At 43.4% G+C, this 26,201-nt stretch overlaps 1 protein-coding gene across 14 annotated transcripts in view; it reads left to right on the top strand.

The window, feature by feature from the left end:
* The window catches only part of ptprda (protein tyrosine phosphatase receptor type Da), a 595,150-nt gene that overhangs the window by 244,497 nt on the left and 324,452 nt on the right, over positions 1 to 26,201 (top strand). For all 14 annotated transcript variants that reach the window (XM_078214119.1, XM_078214118.1, XM_078214117.1 and 11 more), the window contains exon 3: positions 16,299 to 16,444. In XM_078214119.1, coding sequence (XP_078070245.1) covers positions 16,299 to 16,444 — 146 coding nt within the window. The remainder of the gene's footprint in view (positions 1 to 16,298; positions 16,445 to 26,201) is intronic.

The raw sequence follows: 26,201 nt of genomic DNA, 5'->3' as shown, positions 1-26,201 counted from the left end.
GTTCAGAAAAAGGAGAAAATTAATTTTTAAGCTTTTTTCATTTCTGTATGAAAGTCAATGCGCTGTTTGAATAGGACCTGGAAGATCCGTTCTCATACTCTGGGAATGAATTATGTACGAATGCATCCCTGGGATTAAATGGGAGAATTTAGGCATTTGTGCAGTTCCACACAAAGGCTGGGATCTTCTGACCTCGTTCGACCCGTCACCGCTGCCAGCAAGAACGGAGGATTTGGCGCTCAGCCAAAACTCCATTCACTGCAGTGGGACTGGAGAATCCCAACCACAGGCGAGGTCAGAGAATTCAGGTCATAGGAATCTCCATCAGTAGTATCTCTTAAACCTCTTTGTTTGATCTCAACATACAAGTAAAGAGTCCTCGAAATAAATAGAGACAAAATCGCTCGGGGACTGTCCCATTAAACCTTTGCTTGCATTGCATTCATTATATTTTCCTGAAAGTGGCACCTGTCGTCTGAATTGATCTGAGTTCAGGGACATATTAGAGAAAAATTCAAATAGATCTGATGTGACATTGAAGCACATCCCCTTGTAAAATCCTTTCAATGGTTGATCAATGAGGCCAGATGAAGTAGCTTGCAGTAATTAAATGGAAAAGTGATAATTCCAGTGCAAACCTGTCAATATTGGCCATGCACTACAACATAGAATCCATGGAAACCCCACCATGCAGAAAGAGGCCATTTGACCCATTGAGTCTGCACCAACTCTCCAAAATAGAATCTTACCCAGCCAGACCTCCCCTGCCCTATCTCCTTATCCCCTGGCATTTATCATGGCTGATCCGCCTAACCTATGCATCATTGGACACTAAGGGGCAATTTAGCATGGTCAATCTACCTAACCTGCACATCTTTGGAAAGAGGGAGCGACTGGAAGAAACCCATGCAGACACGGGAGAAAATGTTCAAACTCCACACAGATAGTTGCCCGAGGCTGGAATCGAAGCTGGATCCCTGGAGTTGTGAGAAAGCAGTGCTAACCACGCAACCATATATGTCATCTCAGTGATTCAGCGAATCAATTTAAAGCACCCAGTATAAACTATATAATCCATTGACTGGTCTCTAGGATCTCAAATGTTGGGGAAGTAAATTGCTTTTACATCAATTGTTTATTCTACAATTGTATTAAATACCGCAGAGATGAGTAGTAGAGAAATATGGATGTGATACTTTCCACATTCTCTTGGTATTGTTGGGCTGGACTATAACTGGTCTTGGAAGATTCATTTGCTGAGTTTTGAAATTTGAATTCACATATGTAATTAAGAATATGACTAGCTGGAGGTTCATATTCAAAGGATGCTATAATTAACATGCTATTCCCAAAATAAAATTAAAGTAGCATCTGCTGTGAAATGTTCTTTTCATTAAGCGCACAGGACTGGAAATTTTGAGGAATTGGGATTGATGCAATGTGAAACGCTATTCAACCGACCCAACTCAATTTTTAAAATCTGTTCTTGCAATGTCAGCATTGCTGGAATTGCCATCATTTACTGCCTATCTCTAATTACCCTCGAGGAGGTGATGGCAAGCAGCATTTTTGCACAGCTGAAGTCCATGAGATTTAGGTACATCCACGGTGCTATTAGGAAGGGAGTTCCAGGTTTCTGACTCAGTCCCAGTGAAGGAACAGCAGTGACTTGCAGGGGAACTTGCAGGAGATGGTGTTCCCATTCATCTACAGCCCTTGTCCTTCTCGGTGGGAGGGTCTGTGGTTTGGAATAAATCTTGGTGAGTTGCTGTAATACATCTTGTAGATGGCATGCAAAGTGTGCCAGAGATAGAGGGAGTGACTATTGAAGGTGTGGATGGATTGCAGATCAGACTGACTGCTTTTCCCTGGGTGGTGTGAAACATCTGGTGTTGTTGGGGCTGCACTCATTCAGACAAGTGGAAAGTATTCTATAATACTCCTAACCTGTGCTTTGTAGATGGTGGACAGGCCATCGGATGTCAGCAAGTGAATTACTTGCCACAGAGTTCCCAGCCTTTGATTGGCTCCGATAATCTATCGCACTTAGCACGGTGATACCACCATTCAACACAATGAATGGTCCCTTTGTGTGAAGGTGGGACTTGGTCTCCACAGGGACTGTGCGGTGGGCACTCTTATCGGTACATTCAAGGACAATTGCATCTGCGATACATAGAACTCGGGTGGGAATGGGGAGGTGGGGGCAGCGTGCCATCATCAGAAACCGCCTTTTTGAAGTCCGCCACAGTGCCCAGTGACCTCTGGAATCCTAATCGCTCTCTTTGTGTCCTCCCAGGCCTTCCCTACCCTTCCCGCCCCAGGACCCTTTGAACTTACTTTCGTGCCTGGATTTAGTCTCAGGCATCCTAATGCAATTTCTCTAAGGTGGGGACTTCCTTCCTCGTGAGGGGCAGAAGTCCCAACTTCAGCAACTTAATGCTCATTTGACCCTGGAACGGATGTGGGTCACTTGGAGTCAGTGATGATGTGCTCCCTGCCGACATTTCAGGTAGCGGGAAGCCAGACCCCACCATCCAGAAAAAGATCAGTGAAGTAAATTGTAATCGTGGATGCAGTTTCCATTTTTCTGTACTCACTGCACATGTCCGCATTTTATTCATGTTTTCTGAACATCTTGTTTTCCCACACAGTTTGCTACAATCTGGTAGTTTTGGACATTCTACCCATTCTAATACATGCAACATATTAATTTAGTGGCTTGAAATGTGCTTTTCAGAATTCATTTCTCATTCTATTCTGCTCAGTGTAACAATCACCTTGCTGTAAGAGCGATCAGTCAATGAATGGACTCCTTTTCAGTGTTGCTGCCAGTTAGTGTTTCAGTACTGACTCTGGAAGCGATGAGCAATCTGCATGTAACTGCAACCCACCTCGTGTCTCTCACCCAGAGGTACCCAGGCTTTTGACTTCATGAGTGTATATTCTCAGCAGCCACATGAAAGATTTAAAGCTGATGCTCTCATTAAACTGCATGAGTCGCTAGTCGCTGGTGCCAGCAAGTCTTGATCATCTGATTTACGATTCACTCATCAGTGAACCAAAGATGCTGAAAACTCCTTTCATTTGTACATCAGGCCAGCAAGTAAGAAATGTAAGGATAAATTGTTGTTTGGGCTCTGAGGCTTAGTGTATTTGTCTTTTTCTTAAATCCGTTCTTGTGATACAGACATTACTCGCAAGGCCAGCATTTAATCATTGGCTTGTTTTTTTAAATTTGTAATTGGGGTAGAGTTTTGAACATTTATTTACATTTTACCTAAAAAGTAAAGTTTTTCTGTATTCTGAGCAGGCGCCATAATTGATCAAAAGTATTCTGGGAATCTTTGAACAGGCAATCCTTGTCTGCAAGTTTTTAAATCATAGAACCTCTATAGCGCTGACTGCACTGACAACAATCGAGACTGCACTGACAACAATCCTACCCAGGGCCTATCCCTGTAATCCCACACATTTACCCTGCTAATCCCCCGATTCTAAGGGTCAATTTAGCATGGCCATTCAACCTAACCCGCACATCTTTGAACTGTGGGAAGAAACCGGATCACCCGTAGGAAACCCACTCAGACATGGAGAGAAAATGCAAACTCCACACAGATAGTGACCCGAGGCCAGAATTGAACCCGGGTCCCTGACGCTGTGAGGCAGCAGTGCTAAAGGCATTCCGTAGTTCTAAAATCACAATAAGGATTGGTGCAAAATTGTTGATCTGACCCTTTTATTGCCCCAGTTAATTGAGATGTAATTTTGTGGTACGTTTTCCCTGAACTGAAGGTTAACTAAAAGGTTAAAGTCTAATGTGGCATTCGTAAAGATTAAATCTTCCACAATTAACTGTCTGATCTGTAAAATAATCTAATTTTGAAATCTCGCAAAGTTTAATGTAGTAAATAATAAAAATGAGAATTCTCAGTAGGCCAAGTAGACCTGTTAGAGATTTTGCATAAAATTAGGTAATTGTTTTCCTGCTGCATTTATAAATATTACCTAACTCAGGTTCAGCACATCAAATGCTAAACTGATTAGAATGTAATTACCAAATGAAAGCAAATCATGAATTTTCAAACATACAGTGGCCACAAAGGAGTTAGCCTGTTAATCTGTTAGTGATAAAGTTGCATGTATTTATTAAACTTTCTAGCCGCATAACATGTAATTTGTAGAGTACTGCATTGCCTAGTGGTCGAAAAAAAATCACTCGGATATATCTCAGCTGACACTGGCCCGGATTCTATGCAAACACAAAGCAAGTGGGTGTTGAACCAAATCTCTATCAGTGATCACAGCCCTAATAGAATCTTTTCATAATGTATCTGCATTTTCTCCCCAAAACAACACCCAGCCTTTTCCAGAAAGAAACAAATGGCTGCAATATTGCTCATTTTCAACCAAGCTTAAACTATTTTTCTTATTCATTTATGAGATGTGGGCATCGCTGGCTCGGCCAGCATTTACTGCCCATCTCTAGTTGCCCTTCAGAAGGTGGTGGTGAGCTGCCTTCTTGAACCACTGCAGTCCCTGAGGTATAGGGAAGGGATGTTAGGGAAGGTTGTTAAGTAAGAAATTCCTGGATTTTGGGCTGGTGACAGTGAGGGAACAACGATATATTTTGAAGTCAAGATGGTGAGTATTTTAGAGATGAACCTCTAAACACCTGGTGGTGTTTCTAGGTATCTGCTATTCTTGTCCTTCTAAATAGTAGTGGTCGTGGGTTTGGAAAGTACTGCCTAAAGAAGCTTGGTGAGTTCCTGCAGTGCATCTTGTAAAACACTGCTGCACTGTTCGTCAGTGTTGGAGAGATTGAATATTTGTGGAAAGGGTAGCAGTCAAGTGAGCTGCTTTGTCCTGGATGGTGTCGAGCTTCTTGAGTGTTATTAGAGTTGCACTAATCCAGGCAAGTGGAGAGAATAATTCCATTTTACTCCTGACTTGTGCCTTGTAGATTGTGGACAGGCTTTGGGGAGTCAGGAGTTGACTTATGCGTCGCAAGGTTCCTAGCCTTCGACCTGCTGTTGTAGCCACAGAATTTATATGGTTAGTCCAGTTCAGTTCCTAGTCAGTGGTAACCCCAAGGATGTGGATCGTGGGAGATTCGGCGATGGTAATGCCATTGAATGTCAAGGTTTGATGCTGGGTCCTTTCCTGTTGGGAATGGTCATTGCCTGGCACTTGTGTGGAGTGAATGTTACTTGCCACTTGTTAGCCCAACCCTGGATATTGTCCAGGTCTTGCTGCATTTGGACATGGATTGCTTCAATATCCAAGGAATCACAAAAGATACCGAACATTGTGCAGTCATTAGCGAACATCTACTCTTCACACTTTATGATGGAAGGAAGGTCATGAATGAAGCAGCTGAAGATATTTGGGTCTAGGACACTACCCAGAAGATCTCCTGCAGTGATCTACTGGAGCTGAGATGATTGACCTCCAATCATCACAACAACCACCACAACCATCTTCCTTTGTGCAGGTATGACTTCAAACTGCGGAATGTTTTCACCCAATTCCCATTAACTCCAGTTTTGCTGGGGCATCTTGATGCCATAATCAGTCAAATGCTGCTTTGGTGTCAAAGGCAGTCACTCTCACCTCACCTCTGGCCTTCATCACTTTTGTCCAGTTTTGAATCAGTTTTGAATGAGGTCAGGAGCTGCATGATCCTGGCAGAAAATCAAACTGAGAACCCTTGAGCAGGTTATTGTTGGGTTAGTGCAGTTTGATGCGGTTAGTGCAGTTTGATGCAGTTAGTGGCAGTCCCCTTCCATCACTTTACTGATGTCCAAGAGCAGACTGAAGGGGCGGTAATTGGTCGGGTTGGAGTTGTCCTGTTTCTTGTGTTCGGGATGTACCCGGGCAATTTTCCACATTACCAGGTAGATGCCAGTGTTGTATCTGTACTGGAACATCTTGGCGAGGGGTTTATCAAGTTCTGGACCACAGATCTTCAGTACTATTGCCGGAATATTCTCAGGGCCCATAGTCTTTACAGTATCCAGTTTTAGCCATTTCTTGATATCACGTGGAGTGAATTGAACTGGCTGAACACTGTCATCTTTGACACTGGGGACCTATGGAGGAGGCCAAGGTGAATCATTTACTCGGTACTTCTAACTGAAGATTGTTGCGCATGCTTCAGCCTTACTTTTGCACTGATATGCTGGTCTCCTTCACCATTGAGAATGGGGATATTTGTGGAACCTCCTCCTCCAATAAACTTCACAACAGTAGGAAGTCTCACAACACCAGGTTAAAGTCCAACAGGTTTGTTTGGTAGCAACACCTCATACACCAGCTCTACAGCAAACGCCGCAAGACTTGATTACCTGTAAAGACTCGCATTCCAATCATTATTTTGTAAATTGAGTTTGTGTCTTTATATTGAACAGAGGGAAATATGATAGGATGAGGGATGAATTGGCTAAGGTAGACTGGGAGAGCAGGCTGGCAGGTAGGATAGCAGTGGAGGATTTTTAAGGAGATCCTTTTCAGTTCTCAGCAAAAATATATTCCAGCAAAAAACAAGGATTGTAAGAAAAGGGAGAACCAGCCGTGGATAACGAAGGAAATAAAGGAGAGTATTAAAATAAAAACAGCTGCGTACAGAGTGGCCAAAAATAGTGGAGAAACAAGTGATTGGGAAAAATTTAAGAAACAACAAAGAGAGACTAAGAAAGCGATAAAGAAAGGAAGGATAGACTATGAAGCTAGGCTAGCAATTAATATAAAAAATGATAGTAAAAGTTTTTATAAATATATAAAAAGGAATAGAGTGGCTAGAGTGAATGTTGGACCCTTGGAGGATGAGAGGGGGGAGTTAATAGTGGGAAATGAGGATATGGCTGAGTCTTTAAATAAGTTTTTTGTGTCGGTCTTCACGGTGGAGGACACAAATAGTTTGCCAAATATTAACGATAGAGGGTTGGCAGCAGGAGAAATACTTAATACGATTAATGTTACCAGAGAGGCAGTGCTGGGTAGACTAATGGGACTGAAGGTGGACAAGTCCCCGGGTCCGGATGGAATGCATCCCAGGGTATTGAAAGAAATGTCAGAGGTAATAGTGGATGCGTTAGTGATTATTTATCAAAACTCGTTGCATTCTGGGGTAGTGCCGGTTGATTGGAAAACGGCTAATGTTACGCCGCTGTTTAAAAAAGGAAGGAGACAAAAGGCAGGTAACTATAGGCCGGTCAGCTTAACGTCTGTAGTAGGGAAAATGCTGGAATCCATTATTAAAGAGGAGATAGCAGGGCATCTGGATAGAAATGGTTCGATCAATCAGACGCAGCATGGATTCATGAGGGGAAAGTCGTGCTTGACGAACATGTTGGATTTTTATGAAGATGTGACTAGGGCGGTCGATGGAGGAGAACCGGTGGATGCGGTGTTTTTGGATTTCCAAAAGGCGTTTGATAAGGTGCCCCATAAAAGGCTGCTGAAGAAGATTAGGGCACACGGAGTTGGGGGTAGTGTGTTAAAGTGGATTGGGGACTGGCTATCCGACAGGAAGCAAAGAGTCGGAATAAATGGGTGTTTTTCCGGTTGGAGGAAGGTAACTAGTGGCGTGCCGCAGGGATCGGTACTCGGGCCGCAACTATTTACCATTTATATAGATGATCTGGAGGAGGGGACGGAGTGTAGGGTAACGAAGTTTGCAGACGACACAAAGATAAGTGGAAAAGTGAATCGTGTGGAGGACGGAGAAGATCTGCAGAGAGATTTGGACAGGCTGAGTGAGTGGGCGAGGATATGGCAAATGGAGTATAACGTTGAGAAATGCGAGGTTATACACTTTGGAGGAAATAATAACAAATGGGATTACTATCTCAATGGAAACAAATTAAAACATGCTACCGTGCAAAGGGACCTGGGGGTCCTTGTGCATGAGACGCAAAAGCCCAGTCTGCAGGTACAACAGGTGATCAAGAAGGCAAATGGGATGTTGGCCTATATTGCGAAGGGGATAGAATATAAAAGCAGGGATGTCTTGATGCACCTGTACAGGGCATTGGTGAGGCCGCAGCTGGAATACTGTGTGCAGTATTGGTCCCCTTATATGAGGAAGGATATATTGGCATTGGAGGGAGTGCAGAGAAGGTTCACCAGGTTGATACCGGAGATGAGGGGTTTGGATTATGAGGAGAGGCTGAGGAGATTGGGTTTGTACTCGTTGGAGTTTAGAAGGATGAGGGGGGATCTTATGGAGACTTCTAAGATAATGCGGGGGCTGGATAGGGTGGAGGCGGAGAGATTCTTTCCACTTAGTAAGGAAGTTAAAACTAGAGGACACAGCCTCAAAATAAAGGGGGGTCGGTTTAAGACAGAGTTGAGGAGGAACTTCTTCTCCCAGAGGGTGGTGAATCTCTGGAATTCTCTGCCCACTGAGGTGGTGGAGGCTACCTCGCTGAATATGTTTAAAGCGCGGATGGATGGATTCCTGATCGGTAAGGGAATTAAGGGTTATGGGGATCAGGCGGGTAAGTGGTACTGATCCACGTCAGATCAGCCATGATCTTATTGAATGGCGGGGCAGGCTCGAGGGGCTAGATGGCCTACTCCTGCTCCTATTTCTTATGTTCTTATGTGCCCTGTTTGTGAACAGAACTCCCACTCACCTGACGAAAGGGGCAGCGCTCCGAAAGCGAGTGGCTTTTGCTACCAAATAAACCTGTTGGACTTTAACCTGGCGTTATGAGACTTCCTAAAGTGCTAGAACTTGCAGTGGACACATTTTCACTTGAGACTGCTTCACAACAAAATGCGGACACAATGATAAACTGTTCTTTACAACAATGTTTAGATAGAGTGCCATTTAGAGCCATATACCCTGCCAAGGGTGGCATTTGTACCAACATTCAAATGTTGTAAAGGGCAGCATTCATAGCAACAGCAAGGCACTTTTGAGAGTATTTCAGACTGCTCTAAAGGAAATATATACTCCAACATTTGACCATTAGGAATGGTGCTGTTTTCAACAATGTATGATTTTGACCTGATTGTTTGCAGGGCACACAATCTGATTGTACATTCACAGGTACAATACTTTCAACAACATATGCTGCTGTAGACACCCAACAAAAAATTCCCCCTACATTTTCTTACAGCTCACACTCAATTGGTCACTTACATTCAGCAGCTCCTGTTGTTTACAGATTGTGCCTATCATATAGACAGTGACACATGCAGATGTTTGTTTATCAGGCACTGCTTTCGTTTATTTTGTTTCATTATTGATCCACACCATTTTCGTGTTCATCATTTTAATTATAGAATTCTTTTGCGTATTCCAACCATGTTATAAAGGGTGGGCGGCAGGGGTGAAGAATCTGGCATGAGTAATCCCTATGGAATCATTATCTGGCTCTTTTCATAATCTAGGTCAGGGCTAATCTGGATGCTCTCGAAGAAAGCATTCTGAAAAAAATGTTGTTGCTCAGGAGATAATCTTATCAAGTGTTTAAAAGAAAGCACCTCGCTGTTCTGGCAACTTCATCTTCTGCAATAAAAAGCCAGACTACCGTTCCGAGGTCGCAGATTATTTATTTACAGCTTTTGGAAACAGCTGGACTTGAATTTGGTGTCAGAGCAGCATCTGAACAATATGCACCTGAACCAAAATGTCTTCATTACAAATGGCGGGGATGGGTGTTGGTGATTGCTGAGGGTGTGGGGGATGTCTGGAGGGATGAACAAGAATTTTGTCTTCATGGTAGGAACCTGGTGACACATTGAGCAACCTCCTCTCACTACCAGGACCTGGATTGAATCGAAGCAAATCCTTTTCCACTCTGACAGCGCTGAGGGTCATGACAGAAAACAGAAGTTTTACATTTGTAGAGCATGTTCGTGACCATTGAATGTCCCAAAGTGCTTTACAATTAAGTATTTTTGTTGCATTATAGGAAATGTGGCAGCCAATTTGTGCACAGCTGTGTTTTAATATTGCCACACATGACCATCACGCCTGATACTGAAACTGGAACAACTCTCTCATTCAGCAATCATGACATCTTGCAGCTTGAGTGCAAATTCTTCTCAAACAAATCTTCAGCTTCATGTTTTCTTGTCAGTTTCTGTTCGGTGGTCATTTTTCTTTCAAAGTCAGAGGTCTCTGTGCAGTCAATCTACATTCATGATTTATCTAATTCAAAGTGTGAGATACTGCAGATGCTGGAAATCTGAGAGAGTCAAAGAAAATACTCAGCAAGTCCAGCAACATCCTGAGCACTTCTAACATATTCCACTTCTCTTTCATATTTGATCTGATGTACCGAGTTTCCCAGTGATCACATTTTATTTGGACACTTCGATGCACTTTATCTTATTTTGTCCCATATCCAAGTCAGACAACCCTCTCTGAATGGGGGAAATTTGATTAAAATGGGTAATTTTTTAATGGTGGTTTGATTGCAAAATGACTCAACTTGTACTATTCTCTGTGCTAATCTGCTTAACACTGGAGTGAAACCATGCGATGGGGGGTGCGTATGGAGGGTGACTAGAACAGCGGGATTTTCAGTTGGTGTTCACCGTGGGAGTAAATGGCGAGACCGGGGAAAATCCCCAGAGATCGCGGAATAAGAATCTTGCCGATGAGATCTCGTCCTCAGATTTTCCCCACCCCTCGCCAGTGACGTAACAAGGTTCCCAACCAGAAAGGGCAGGAACCTCATTTAAATTCAATTGAATAAATTAACAAATGGTTAAAGAGCTTCCCCACCACATGTTCCCCGCCCCACCCCCTGAGTATTGGAAAAAGTACAATAATGCATGTGAACAATTACACAATACTGGTCAATGTAAGGATCAACTGAACATTTGTAGGACACATCCTATGATGAATGAGTGGTCTTTGCTACTCTGAAACCAGCTGTTTGCTGATTGTCACACCCTCCACTTACTGACATTGATGAGTTTCTCTGAACCTTAGCTCTTTTGGAAGTTAAACACAGTAAATCCAAAACTGTCGATTTGAGGATCTGTCATTTGGGATTCTGTGTAAGTGCATTTGTTTTAAATTTTCCTACTTTTTTGTTGCCTTTCAGTCATTAACTGACAGAGTCTACGAAAAAGAAACAGTCCATTCAGCACAATTGGTCTGTACTGTTCAAAACCTTTTAAAAATATAAAAATAATCTTGGGTTATACCACCTAAAGAAGTTGTGTGATTAATGACGATACTAAGTAGTATGAGATTCTTCCAAAGCCAATCTTACTTTGACTTCAGTGTTGAAATCTCTTTGCCCCCTTTGATACGTAAAACCATGTTGGAAATTTGGACAAGTCTAGAATGTATGAATATGGTGTCTGTAATTCAAAGACATCTGTGACCATCTTGTGCAGCATGAAGAGCAGGAGTAAGATAGAACAAGAGGAGAGAGGCTTACCCTGCCATACCTGCCCTTGCCTCCTCAACAATGCTCCATTTTTATTGCAGTTTGGTTTCCTTCAATATTAGCAATAATCCTACCGGAATTTCCTTTCCCCAGATTTTGCAGCTCGTTACTATTGTAGTTTACAAGGATAAACACACAGCCAATTCACTTTGCTTATCTGCTGCAAGGTAATTTTACGGTGAACGTTCGTGTGCAGCAGGAAGCACTAAAAATGCTACATATTAGAAGAAATAATGTTCCCGCTGATTTGAAAACCACCATGAAAGAGCAGCACGGCCGATATTGACAACATAGCCATTAACAATTGGCTATGGTCAAAGAGTGGGGCCTTGGAAAAAGTGAGATAACTCTTTCAAAGAGTCAGTACAGGCATTCTGGGTTAATCACTTCCTCCTGTGCTCTAAGATATGATGCTATTAATTGGCTACCATGGGAGCTGCCACTTGGAACAACCTTTTCTAGGTGATTTGAAGTTGTCAGTATTTAAATCTTACACCAATCATATGTGCTGTAAGCTACAGTTTCTGCCTTTATTTATGCCTGGGGAGATCTGTTCTGGGTACATTTGGAAAACCACATTGATTAGCCCATCAGTGGCCAAAGAAAATGGCCATTGCCTTTGGAGACCATTATAAAAGCCACTTCTCTAAATTGGTGTCAGTGCTTCCAGAAACTGCAGTCAGCGTGAAAGATCCCACAATATGAAGATTTGCAGAAAGCTGACTCGGCTTTCTCCTTTAATTGAAGTTTGAATTAACGTTAAGGGGTATTCGTTGATGAAGGTTTTTCCTCTCGAAAACAAGACTCCAGTTGAGTTGTTCATGATTCACCAATAAGTAGAAGCTTTCCATAGGATGTAGGAATGGGGTTCTAAACTAAACATGCTGGGGGGGATTTGCTGGCCCTGTTCGATGTGTGTGCAAATTCCATTTTGGCTGGAAACTCACACATAAAGAGACAGCACCCCCACCCCCGGCAGTGTCATCAGGTTCATGCCCAACAAGGGCAGGGCTTCATTACCATTCAAAACCAGCTTAATGCCATATCTTCCCGGAACATCATGCATTCTCACCCACTGGCGTGACTTAATGCTGTTGGGAATAACGAGTCGAGACCAGATGTGATGACCATGCTGAGGACCAGGACCTAGTGAGTGTGGCCCCTGGTCAGGAACATGGTTGGCACTGCCAGGGGGTGGCCTACAGGGGATGAGGCCTAGAGGGGCAGTGCCTGTAGACGACCCCATAACAGGTGTTCACTTCATGTGGCGGGGGGATGCCGGTGATTAAAGCGAGAGGATCTTCAACAATGATTTGAGATGGGGTGCCCTTTCAAAAGGTGGCCTGATCTCAGGAGTCGTGTTTGCCAGCGTCCTAAAACCCCACCCCTCACAATGATGGTGCAAAACACGCCACCCCCTCCGCTTTAAAAAGCAAAATGTGGGAAGATCTGGAGAGAAAACTTGCCTGTTTTTCTGGGGAGAAATACGCCGGTTTTCAATCTGATTTTGACACCTTGGCCAGACTTCTCCTCACGCAGTTGTGATTCTCTGGTCCCACTGCAGTGAATGGAGTTTTGCCTGAACGCCAAATTCTCTGTTCTTACTGTGGTGGGGCAAATCTCGGCCTTTGCCATTTTTTGGGAAAATTCCACTTGCTTTTAATTAATTCTGAGAGGATTGTTGTCTGGTGTGCTTTTACTGAAGTATATTTGCCTCCATTTGCTGACCATTGACCGTTGTGTGATTTGAAACCCTAGTCCCCATGAGAAACAGTGGGTGAGATTTTCTGGCTTCCCCGCCATGTATTTCTTGCCGGGAGATGGCGTGCTGTTTGCCGGTGGCGGGATCTTCTGGTCCCACCACAATCAATGGGATTTCCCATTGAATTCACCCTATGCTGCCGGGAAACCTGTAGTGGGTTTGCCATCGGCATACTGGACCACCATCGGGAGGACTGGAAGATCCCAGCCGCATCAATGGCCAGAATGTTCTGGCCAGTGCGTATGGAGACAAAGTACGAATTGTTTGGCCAGAGTTCTCTAGCCATTCACACCAGCGGCATTCTCCGCAGTGAATGGAGATTTTGCTGACCACCAAATTCTCTGTCCTCGCTGGCAGGGGGTGGGGCGTGAACAGCCAGAGAATTCCAGCCTTTGTTTCTACTCCCAATCACATGATCCACCTTTAGTTTCCTTGGACATGAAGAAGTTGACCAATCCAAAAGTTAAAAAAACACTGAGATGTCTTATCACGTGATGCCTCATAACTGATACAGCTGATTAATTCACAGGCACCGGGAGGTTTCACACATTGATAGGTGGCAATGGGTAATGAACTGCGCTAGATTCTCCCTTACACTTTGTTGGATCAAGTGCTGCAGTTGTCAGGGAAGGCTATAAATAGCTGACAGCAACCTTTCAACACTCGCATGCTAATATCTAGATGCTTTACTGCTATAGTCCAACAACTGAAGTTCATGGATGGGTCACAGTACCAGAGGCAGTTGAGTAATTAATTAATCAAAGTTGATGCAGTTAAAGAAGAAAATAAAGAGTCCATATGAAAGCAGTTATATAGTTGTGCAATATATTGAAACGTAAGTGGATGGACAGCTCTGTACTGTGAGACAGAAATTCACCACACTGCAGCTTACTTGAGTCAGCTACAATGTGGAATCTGGTAAGGGGGTATTAAAATCAGATTTTCATGCAATATGTGTGTGAGTCTGATAACGTTGCCAGCGAGAGGTGGCAAAAACCAAAGACCCCGATCTCGCCAGCGATATTCACGATTTCCAGCTTTTGCCGGAACTTGAGCCCCCGCCAGCGATCTTGTGTGGACTTAAATCCTGCCCATAGAGCTCTACAGCACAGAAAGAGGGCCTTCAGCCCATCGTGTCTGCATTGGTCATTAAGCATGTATCTATTCCAATTCCATTTTTCAGCACTTGGTCCATAGCCTAGCATGCTATGGCTTTTCAAGTGCTCATCTCAATACCCCTTAAATGTTGTGTGGATTCCCACCTCTACTACCCTTTCACCCTGGCAGTGAGTTCCAGGTTCCCATCACCCTTGATGGACTTGATGGATTGGGTTATAAGGAGAGGCTGGATAGACTGGGACTTTTTTCTCTGGCGCGTAGGAGGCTGAGGGGTGATCTTATAGAGGTCTATAAAATAATGAGGGGCACAGATCAGCTAGATAGTCACTATCTTTTCCCAAAGGTAGGGGAATCTAAAACTAGAGAGCATAGGTTTAAGGTGAGAGGGGAGAGATACAGAAGTGTCCAGAGGGGCAATTTTTTCACACAGAGGATGGAGAGTATCTGGAACAAGCTACCAGAGATAGTAGTAGAGGCGAGTACAATTTTGTCTTTTTAAAAAGCATTTAGATAGTTACATGGGTACGATGGGTATGGAGGGATATGGGCCAAATGCGGGCTATTGGGATTAGCTTAACGGTTTTTAAAAAAAGGGCAGCATGGACAAGTTAGGCCGAAGGGCCTGTTTCCATGCTGTCAACCTCTATGACTCTATGACTATGACCCTCTGGGTGAAAAAGTCTCTCCTTAAATCCCATCTAAATTTTGCACCCCCTAACTTAAAATCTATGCCCCTTGGTTATTGATCTCTGTATTAAGGAGAAAAGTTTCTTGCTATCTACTCTATTCCTGTCCCTCATAATCAGGTCCCCCTCCCTTCAGCCTTCTTTGCTGTAAGTCATCAGCTATTGTCATCCCGTCTTGTTTTTGATATCTATTCCTTAGTACATGCAAATCGGGCAGTGATAGTGAAGCCTCACTGCTTCATCTTTCACCAGGGAAAGATTGGTACCACACATTGCTGCATGTGTTTTTCTCTGAAATACAGTAAATAAGAGTGTTTACTATCTTGATTCAGTCAGAGCGTGTACTGCCATTGTGCTGAAGTGTTGACTGTTGAATGGGATACTGTTTTTCACACTATTGCTTATTTAATTTGGATCCGAGGTAACCAGACGCCCTGAGCCTGTACTTGGAATTCATACAAATTAATGCAGCTCCTTTACTGTTCCCAACGGGATTGCAAGTCGACTAAAAACTGAGTCTGTGACTCCGCCACTCAAATAAGGGAGCCGGATAAGATCCAGTTGGCTGTTGTGATGAAGAGACTGCATTGGAGTTATCAGACCAAAACCATCCAGTTGAAAACAGATTTGATTGGGTCAGCCCCTCCCAATCTTATTTCCAGTGTGACGGGTGTCAGGTTGGAGGAGGTTGGTTAGGTGGGTGGGAGGTTGTTGACCAGAATCTGGGCGTTTCCTGTTGCGTGGTCAGGTTAAAATTACCCCCATGATTCATTTCTTCTTCATGATGATCCAACTGGATCTTGAATTAATCCAACGTTTGTGCTCTCCAGTCTTTTGCATCTATACTTAACTCGAGTTAATATGCACGTGCAGTGTGCCAGCCTGTGAGAAATGAAGTATAAATTATGGGATACAACGTCTTTTTTTTGGAGTTTACTATTTCTGAGGGTGCGGTTGGTTGGAAAATCCACAGCGATAATCCAACTTAACCTTCAAACAGCTTTAAATTGAAGAGGTTCTGATATTGAAGACAGCCGTTTCATCCAGGTTAACCCATAATTTAGCACTTTGAACCATCTGTCCAAATTCCTGCTCCAGATTGCCCACCCAGAGAAGGCATCCCCACCAAGTCTAATAGATGCACTTGTTTCTATGGCTGTGAAATTAAAGATCGCTGCTAGAAAGGTTCCCACCAATCTACTGGACTGGCGATACCACGTTTAAATCTGTTTAATGAAATGTCGCACTGCCTAGCAACTGAGACTTAAGTTATTCAGGAATGTGATTTATTATTTTCCTTTCTTTTTATAGCACCGCCAAAGTTTACAAGAACTCCCATTGACCAGACGGGAGTCTCGGGAGGGGTTGCGTCATTTATCTGCCAAACCTCTGGAGAACCGAGGCCTAAAATTGTATGGTCTAAAAAAGGAAAGAAAGTCAGCTCTCAGCGATTTGAGGTATTGCATCCATTATTTTCTCATCAGGAAAATGCTCTGTAAGGTTCTCATTATAAACCTCACATTTAGTTTTGTTTTTTTTTGTTTCCGTTTGAGCTCTGTGAAAACGTGTTGAAGGTGTTTAAAGATGTTGAAGATGACCAATCTGTCAACTGGAATGTCCAGAATTGGAATCTGAATTTGTCCGATTTACTTAGGTGCACCAACCACCTTATCGAATGATATTTTAATTGTTAAGACATTTAGTTGGCAAATGTTGACTCATCTTGAGTTGACGGCCAATTTTTGAAAGCTTTCAACGTCTGAAGTGGAGCTCTCGACTCGTCTCTGAGACGGGACACTCATTGTTACATTTTTGCACTTCCAACACATGCGCGCACACTCACTCGCTCTCGCACACTCTGTTTCTCGCACACTCTGTCTCTCGCACACTCTGTCTCTCGCACACTCTGTCTCTCGCACTCTCCCTCTCTCGCACACTCTCTCTCGCACACACTCTCGCACATTCTCACTCTCGCACACACTCTCTCACACACTCTCTTGCACACTCTCTCTCACACACTCTCTCTCTCGTACACTCTCCCTTGCACACTCTCCCTTGCGCACGCTCTCTCTCTCTCGCACACTCTCTCGCACACTCTCTTGCACACTCTCTTTTGCACACTCTCTCTTTTGCACACTCTCTCTTTTGCACACTCTCTTTCGCACACTCTCTCTCACACTCTCTCTCACACTCACTCTCACACACTCTCTCTCACACTGTGTCTCTCTGTCATACAATTCACATACTCTCTAACACACAGTCTCTCTCACTCATACTCTCTCTCACTCACACTCCCTCTCGCACACTCTCTCTCGCACACTCTCTCTCTCGCACACTCTCTCTCACACTCTATCTCTCTCTTGCACACTCTCACACGCACACTCTCACACGCACACTCTCTCTCGCACACTCTCTCGCACACTCTCTCTCTCGCACACTCTCTCTCGCACACTCTCTCTCTCGCACACTCTCTCTTGCACACTCTCTCGCACACTGTCTCTCTCTCTCTCACTCACACACACACACACAATCTCTCTCACACATTCTCTCTCACACTCTCACACTCTCTCACACTCTCTCACTCTCTCATACCCTCTCTCACTCTCTCACACTCTCTCTCACACTCTCTCACACACTCTCTCACACACTCTCTCACACACTCTCTCACACTTTCTCACACTCTCTCACACACACACATTCACACTCTCATATTCTCACACTCTCACTCTCTCACTATCACACTCACACACTCATACTCACACACTATCACATTCTCACACTCACTCTCAGGGCCCTATTTTACCATTAAAAACGGGCGCGAAAACGTGATAAAGTCGGGTGAGAGGCCATTATTGCGATCCGCACCCGCATCCGCGCAGATTGCCACTTCACCGAAACCCGGGAATGGCGGCGATTCGATTTGCGCCCAAAATGGGCGCAACGGCGATTCTGTAACATACTGTTCAAGGTGACTATCCCGACAGCATTCTAAGAACTCTTCTGCCAAACCACCCCTTCCAACTTGAGTCAACCAATCAATATGCAGGTTGAAGTCCCCCATGATTATTGCCGTTCCATTTTTGCACGCATCCATTATTTGCTTGTTTATAGCCCTCTCCACCTCAACATTATTATTTGGGGGCCTTTCGACCACGCCTATTAGTGTGGGTCTCTGGTGGTGGGGGGCAGATGGATCTCTGGTGGGGGGCAGGGGTAGCTCTGCAGGCGATCGGTGGGGAGGGGAGGAGGGCAGGGGTGGCGATCGGTCTGGTTAGTGGGGGGGGCTGGATAAGGGGGACAATGATGGGTGTGGGTAGTGGGGGGTGGATAAGGGGGACAGTGATGTGTGTGGGTAGTGGGGTGGGTGGATAAGGGGGACAGTGATGTGTGTGGGTAGTGGGGTGGGTGGATAAGGGGGACAGTGATGTGTGTGGGTAGTGGGGGAATGGAGAAGGGGGACAGTGATGTGTGTGGGTAGTGGGGGGATGGATAAGGGGGACAGTGATGTGTGTGGGTAGTGGAGGGGTGAATAAGGGGGACAGTGATGTGTGTGGGGGTCATCGCTCCCGGGCCACTTTCTCCGCTTTCTGCGGCCCGGGAGCGATCTGACACGGGTGCGCTTTTTCAAATTTTTTTCAAACTGCACATGCGCAGTTCAGAGCTCCGATCGTTTCAGCTGCGCTAAGCTCCGCCCACAGCGCAAATGGGACTGGAGATGGCTGAGAGCGTATGGGGGCGCCTGAAAGCAGATTTCTAAGTCGGATCTGCATTACGCCCAGATTCGGCACTTAGAATGAAAATGGTAAAATCAGGCCCTCACTCTCTCACACATTCTCTCTCACTCACTCACTCTCTCACTCTCACACTCTCTTTCACACTAAAACGTCTCTCACTCCCCCTCACGTCAGGATTCCCGTCCCTCATCCCTCACACCCCCATGCCACCTCCATGACAGCTTAATGCCCCCTCATACCCTATGGCACCCTCATGTCAACTCATGCCCCTCATCCACCTCCCATGCCTTCTCATATTCGTGTCACCTTCATACCTACTCAAGCAGCATCCACCATGGGCAGACCTCAGGAACCTGTGGCGGTTACTCTTACACACTTGATAGTGAAAAAGATTTCCATTCAAGAAACCCATTCAAAGCTTTTAAATCTCCGTTAATGTTTAATATCTTATAAAAACAAACACATTTCCGATTAGCTGCCAAATCAAAGACGGCACGGTGGGCGACACGGTGGCACAGTGGTTAGCACTGCTGCCTCACAGCTCCAGGGACCTGGGTTCAATTCCTGGCTTAGGTCACTGTGTGGAGTCTGCACACTCTCCTTGTGTCTGCGTGGGTTTCCTCTAGGTGCTCCAGTTTCCTCCCACAGTCCGAAAGATGTGCTGGTTAGGGGCATTGACCATGCTAAATTCTCCCCTGAATAGGCGCAGGAGTGAGGCAGCTGGGGTATTTTCACAGTAACTTCATTGCAGTGTTAATGTAGGCCTACTTGTGACACTAATACAATAAACTTTAAACTTAAAAAAACAGTTAATCTGATGCAAAGTTGAGAAAGCGGCCATTCAAGAAGAACCTCGGCCGGTATGGGAATTGAACACATGCTGTTGGCATTGTTCTGCACTATGAACTAGCAGTCTAGCCAACTGCACCAATTGAGTCCCCTACATAATAATGGCCCTTGTCAAAATGTCAACCAAGAACTCTATTGAAACTGCACGACCAGGTGGTAATGTTTCTTTTTCTAACCTGCACCAGATGACCTGTCAATCAAATAATTACAACAGAGTTTAGAACCATTCAGAATTTTTAAAATCTCACTGACAGTTTTCACCCTGATTTTTTTCCTCATGTTTAAAGAACAGGTGATTTAAAAAACTTCAGATCCTGATACTTCAACAGACCTTATCCACCCATAAAGGGTGTTTATGTCGAGTCCATCAATTCATGACTCTCATACTGTGGATTAAGGTCCTTGCAACAGCCAAACAGGGATCTGTTTGAACTTGGCATTAAGTTCAATTGGCCCTGCTGAGCCTGGATCTCCTGTCTGTGTGACTCTCTTCCTGCACCCTTCCCTTGCCTGCAAAAGTTGGAAGTGTCGGAAATAGGGTGGAACATCGGCATCTGGGTCCCTCCCACCATTTTTAAAGGTGTGTGGATGCTTCCCAATTCTGTGAAAAGCTGTCCTAAATCCCAGAGAATGACAGAAATGTTTGTCAATTTGTCACATACCAAGGGATTGGACAGAAATATCGAACTACTTTGTTTAGCTTTACTAATTTAATCATATGTCCTCTGTGTGACCTGTCTTGACATTAGGAGAGGGATCAAACAACAGACTGTGATTGAGACTTTAATTACCAAATGAGTTTCCTTAAGCGCAAAAGAAAAAGCAAACTTTTGCAATAAGGCAACATAGTTTTTACAGTGTTTATTAAATTAAGTGATCCTGAGTTGATGGGGAGTAACTAATACTTGCAACTGCTGCACTAAATCAAGCCTCCTTACATTGGACTTGTCCCTTTTCACACTGCGCATGAAGTTGGCTGACCTATCGCAGTCCTTGGGTTTCACGCATTTATTTCCAATTTGAACTCTCCTGGCTGTGAAATTCTTTCCAGAGAATGACTGAGGTCAAGCAGATTTAAATAACGTTGTTTAACTCAAAAAGAAGCTGCCCATCAAACGTAAGTAAAACCAACCCAACAAGATGTGTGTGAAGGAATTCAATGTCTAAGCTTGGCTTCCCCCTTTTCTTGGGTAGAGGGGTGAGGCAAAATGTCTAATCATTGCAAACGTTGTGTTGTGGGTAAACCAGAGCCTTAACGTTTTATATAACTGACAGAATGGAAGAACCCAATGCCATACTAAATCGCAAACAAAATGCTTCATTATTCTCTCATTCGTGTAAAAAAAAACCTGTTTCTGATTTCACTACAAATGGTGAACAGATGAAATGTCCCTTACATGTTATATGTACAAGAGTAACAGTGAAGAGTTCGTCTGAGGCAAATGATTACTTTTAAGGAGGTCACTTCAGAAGTTCACGAGTACATTGAACTTGAAATGTAAAACCACATGCCTTCCCCCTTGTGTGTAACTGAAGTTAATACATCTGTGTTTCATAAACATAGCAATAGAAAAGCATATAGCATTATCCTCTGGGTTGTGTTGTCCAAAATTCCTAAACACCACCACCCCACCCCAGCCATCTCACAGAGCTTTGTGCCAGCGGCACTGAATGATATCAATTTATCCCACGTAATTTAAAGTGTATGATTTTGAAAGGAAGTGTTCAAAAAAAATTATTTAAAAAAATTAGATTCTGATAGTTTCTTGATGTAAGGCACATCCTTTAATGGCATCATTTGTTTAACAATAACATTTGCTGTAGCCCTGTATAATGTGCCATACATTTTATACTGTTTGATCTGTAGAAATAATTTAGATAACTCAACATTTTACTTGCTGAAGATATGTTCCCATTAATGGCTTCATGCGTAATTGATAAAATAGATATATTTGTTCTCCTTAAAGCAGTCTCTTTTTTTTTTGTGTTATCTCTCACATACTGGGCTCGGTTGCAAGACAAATCTTCTCTTAGATGCCTATCCGTTTAGGAGTTTGCATTAATTGGAAAGTTTCAATGTCGGACCCACTCTGCGCTGAATTAACTGAACTCAGCATGGCAACTACGGTTGACCTCTGTCTACTATGGGGAGTTCCCAGTCCTGACTGCCATCCAGCAACCTTCCAACTGGAAAGTAAATAGAATATGGATGTTGGATATGAAAAGAATTAGGCTGAGCCATGATGCCTTTCACAGTCAAATAACAATCAACACTCACTATTTCGATTTTATGTGATGAAAGACCACATAAGCACTGTACCAAGACACATGAGACTGCATTTCAAAGAAAGCCCTGCCTTTAAAGAGGGGAAAAGACAACATCTAAAGAAGTCAAAAAGCCAATTGTTCATTTGCGTGATTTGTTAGGAGATGCATCATCAACCTAGGAGTTATTCAGCTATCATAGCATGGCCTTTATAGCGAGAGGATTTGAGCATAGGAATAGGGATGTTCTACTGCAATTGCATAAAGCATTGGTGAGGCCAGACCTGGAGTATTGTATGTAATATTGGTGTCCTTATCAGAGGAAGGATGCCCTTGCTATACAGGGAGTGCAGCGAAGGTTTAACAAGCTGATTTCTGGGATGGCAGGTCTGTCATATGAGGAGAGACAAAGTCGGTTAGGATTGGAGTTCAGAAAAGTAAGAGGAGATCTCACAGAAACATATAAAATTCTAACAGGATTAGACAGAGTAGATTCAAAAAGAAAGTTCCCAATGGTGGGGGAGTCCAGAACGAGGGGTCATAGCTTGAAGATCAGGGTAAACCTTTTAGGACTGAGGTGAGGAGAAATTTCTTCACCCAGAGAGTGGTGAATCTATGGAATTCACTACCACAGAAAGGATTTGAGGCCAAAACGTTGTCTGATTTCAAGAAGAAAATAAATATAGCTCTTGGGGCTAAAGGGATCAAGGGACATGGGGGAAAGCGGGACCAGAATATTGATGTTGATGATCAGTCATGATTAAAATGAATGGCGGAGCAAGTTCGAAGGGCCGAATGGCCTACTCCTGCTTCTAGTTTCTGTGTTTCTATGTAACAGGTGATATTCCACCATTCAATCTGGTCTTGGCTGATTTCTCCCTCAACTCCATTTATTTACCTTTATTCCAAAATCCCTACTCTTACCTATCAAAATCTTTAATCTCCGTCTTAAAGATGACTCAGCATCTGGAGACATTTGGAGAAAGAGTGCCAGATTTTCACTAAGCTCTGTGAAGCAGTGTACCTTGATTTCATTCCTAAGTGGTCCAGCTCTACTTGCAACATGACCTTGATTTCACCAACAAAAAGGTAGTTTCACTGTTCCTACCTGATGGAATCATGGAGTGGGAGGATCAGTGTCAGTTTCAATAGAAACTGATTTAAGGACAGAAAAGAGTGGCCGGAATTCTCTAGCCGATCATGCCTCACCTCCACTGCCAGTGAGAATGGGGAATTATGTCACGTTTCAGAAAGGAGGTGGTAGATAATATATAATATATGCCATATATATCATGACATAGAAATTGGAATATAGAGTAAAGTTTGGCGAAGGGTCAGGAGCAAATTGACAACAACAGGGCATAGTTTTGCAGAATGGGTAGACAAATGACAATTAAAGTAAATACAGAGAAGTGTGAGATGATGCATTTGACAAAAGGGGTAGGGAAAGGCAAGATAGACTAAAATGACATAGTTCTAGAGTGTCCAGAAACAGAGAGACCTGGAGTGCCTATGCATCAATCTTTGAATTTGGCAGGGTGTATTCAGAGCCTGATTAGCGATGCACAAGGCATCTTGGACTTCATAAATAAAGGTATTGGGTACAAAAGAAGAGATATTATGATGAAACATTATAAAGCTCTCATTTACCAGAAGTAGGGTATTACGTCCAATTCTGGTCCCCACACTTTAGCAAGGATGTGAGAGGATCTTTGAGAGGGTGCATTTACCAGATTGTTCTCTGGATTTCAGCTACAATTTTGGTGTTGGAAGCTGTGGTTGCTCTCCTTCGCGAAGGAGATTGAGGGGAGATTTGATAGACGTGTGCGAGATTATGACAGGTCTGGATACAATAGACAAGCAAAAACTGTTCCCATTCACTGATGGTACAAAGGCTCGGGAGATACAGACATAAGGCTTTGAGCAAGAGATGTAGCTGGAATGTGAGAGTGAATTTTTTTACTCAGTGAGTTACTTCAGTTACGTGCAAGGTGGGAGGCATATAGTTTTACATATCAAATTCAATTTACTTGTGAACTTCTGAAGTGACCCTCCTTTAAAGTAATCATTTCACAATGAGTGAATATGCAGGGCAACATTTCTAATCTGGCTTAATTCTTTCAATCTGTAAAACTTGCCATCGTATTAAATAATGAATGTCCTACACTTGCTTATATCAATGGGCCGTCATTATGCTTGACTTCAAGATCTCCTCTTAAGAAATACGCATAACATTCTTATATAAAAGCAAAACACTATGGATACTGTAAAATCTGAATTCGTTACAGAAAATGCTGGAAAGTCTGAGCAGGTTTAGCAGAGTCTGTGAAGAGAAAAACCGGGTTTGCGTTTTGAGTCTGTATGCTGAAGCTCTGAAGAAGATTCATATGTACATAACATTCTTATCTGATTTTAAATGAAGTTAGAGCTACACCACTCAAACGATGGCTGAAGCTTCATTTGAGCCACAGCATAATTATTCCAACCCCCCACCATCAGTCTTGGCTCAGTGATAACACTTTGACTCTGATTCAGCGTTAGCCTTCCCCCATCTGACTGCCCTGCCATCTTTTGGATAAGATGAAAACTGAGGCATTGCCTGCCTTATCTGTTGGATATAAATGATCAAGTGACATTAATCAAAGAGCAGGCGAGTTCCTACTTATCTGTACAATATGATGAAAACAAAGGTTTAACTGGCCATTTATTTCATTGCCTTGCTATTCACAAAATTACAATGGTGGTTCCACTTTAAAAGTACTTCATTGGCTGTGAAGCACTTTGCGACATTTTGAACTGTGAAAAGTGTTTCAAAAATAGAAGTGTTTATTTTCTGGAATTCTCCCTTCCTCCATTTACCTCGTAACAAAGCATGTGATTATAGATCTGCAAAAGACCCTCAATGACACTCAAAAAAGAAGAATATTAAAACGTGCCACCAGTTTCTTCTTTATTCCGTAGAAAATTGCTGGACGAGAGACGTTGACCACTAACTGGTTAGTTTCAAACATATTACTTGAGGTGGCATTTCTCACGAGTGACATGAACCAACCGTGGCATATTAGCCAATCTTTAAGAAAGAAAGACTTCTTTATTGCACTTTTAACAACCATTGGACATCTCAAAGCAGTTTGCAGCCAATGAAATACTTCTTACAGAGTAGTCACTGTTGTAATGTAGGAAACACAGCTGCACCATATGCACACAGCGAACTCTCACATATAACAATGTGTTAATGACCAGAGAATCTGTTTTTTTAAATGTACGCTGATTGAGGGATTATTGTAAGAAGTTTAACAACACCAGGTTAAAGTCCAACAGGTTTATTTGGTAGCAAAAGCCACAAGCTTTCGGAGCCTTAAGCCCCTTCTTCAGGTGAGTGGGAATTCTGTTCACAAACAGGGCATATAAAGACACAAACTCAATTTACAGAATAATGGTTGGAATGCGAATACTTACAGCTAATCAAGTCTTTAAGATACAAACAATGTGAGTGGAGAGAGCATTAAGACAGCTGAAAGAGATGTGTATTGTCTCCAGACAGGACAGCCAGTGAGACTCTGCAGGTCCAGCGTTCTCCAAAGCGGCCTTCACGACACACGACGGCGCAGAGTCGCTGAGCAGAAACTGATAGCCAAGTTCCGCACACATGAGGACGGCCTCAACCGGGATATTGGGTTCATGTCACACTATCTGTAATCCCCACAGCTTGCCTGGATCTGCAGAGTTTCACTGGCTGTCCTGTCTGGAGACAGTACACATCTCTTTAACCTGTCTTAATGCTCTCTCCACTCACATTGTTTGTATCTTAAAGACTTGATGAGCTGTAAGTATTCACATCCCAACCATTATTCTGTAAATTGAGTTTGTATCTTTATATGCCCTGTTTGTGAACAGAATTCCCACTCACTTGAAGAAGGGGCTTAAGGCTCCGAAAACTTGTGGCTTTTGCTACTAAATAAACCTGTTGGACTTTAACCTGATGTTGTTAAACTTCTTACTGTGTTTACCCCAGTCCAACGCTGGCATCTCCACATCATGAGGGATTATTGACCAGGAGTCATAGAGGTTTACAGCATGGAAACATGCCCTTCAGCCCAACTTGTCCATGCCGCCCTTTTTTTTAAAACCCCTAACCTAATCCCAATTGCCCACATTTGGCCCATATCCCTCTATACCCATTGTACCCATGTAACTATCTAAATACTTTTAAAAAGATAATATTGTACCCTCCTCTACTACTACTTCTGGCAGCTTGTTCCAGACACTTACCACCCTCTGTGTGAAAAAATTGCTCCTCTGGACACTTTTATATCTCTCCCCTCTCATCTTAAACCTATGCCCTCTAGTTTTAGACTCCCCTACC

The sequence above is a fragment of the Mustelus asterias genome, chromosome 6 (assembly GCF_964213995.1).
Source record: "Mustelus asterias chromosome 6, sMusAst1.hap1.1, whole genome shotgun sequence".
Lineage (NCBI taxonomy): Eukaryota > Metazoa > Chordata > Chondrichthyes > Carcharhiniformes > Triakidae > Mustelus > Mustelus asterias.
Note: the sequence above shows the minus strand (reverse complement) of the source record. Positions and strands in the feature narration are given on the sequence as shown.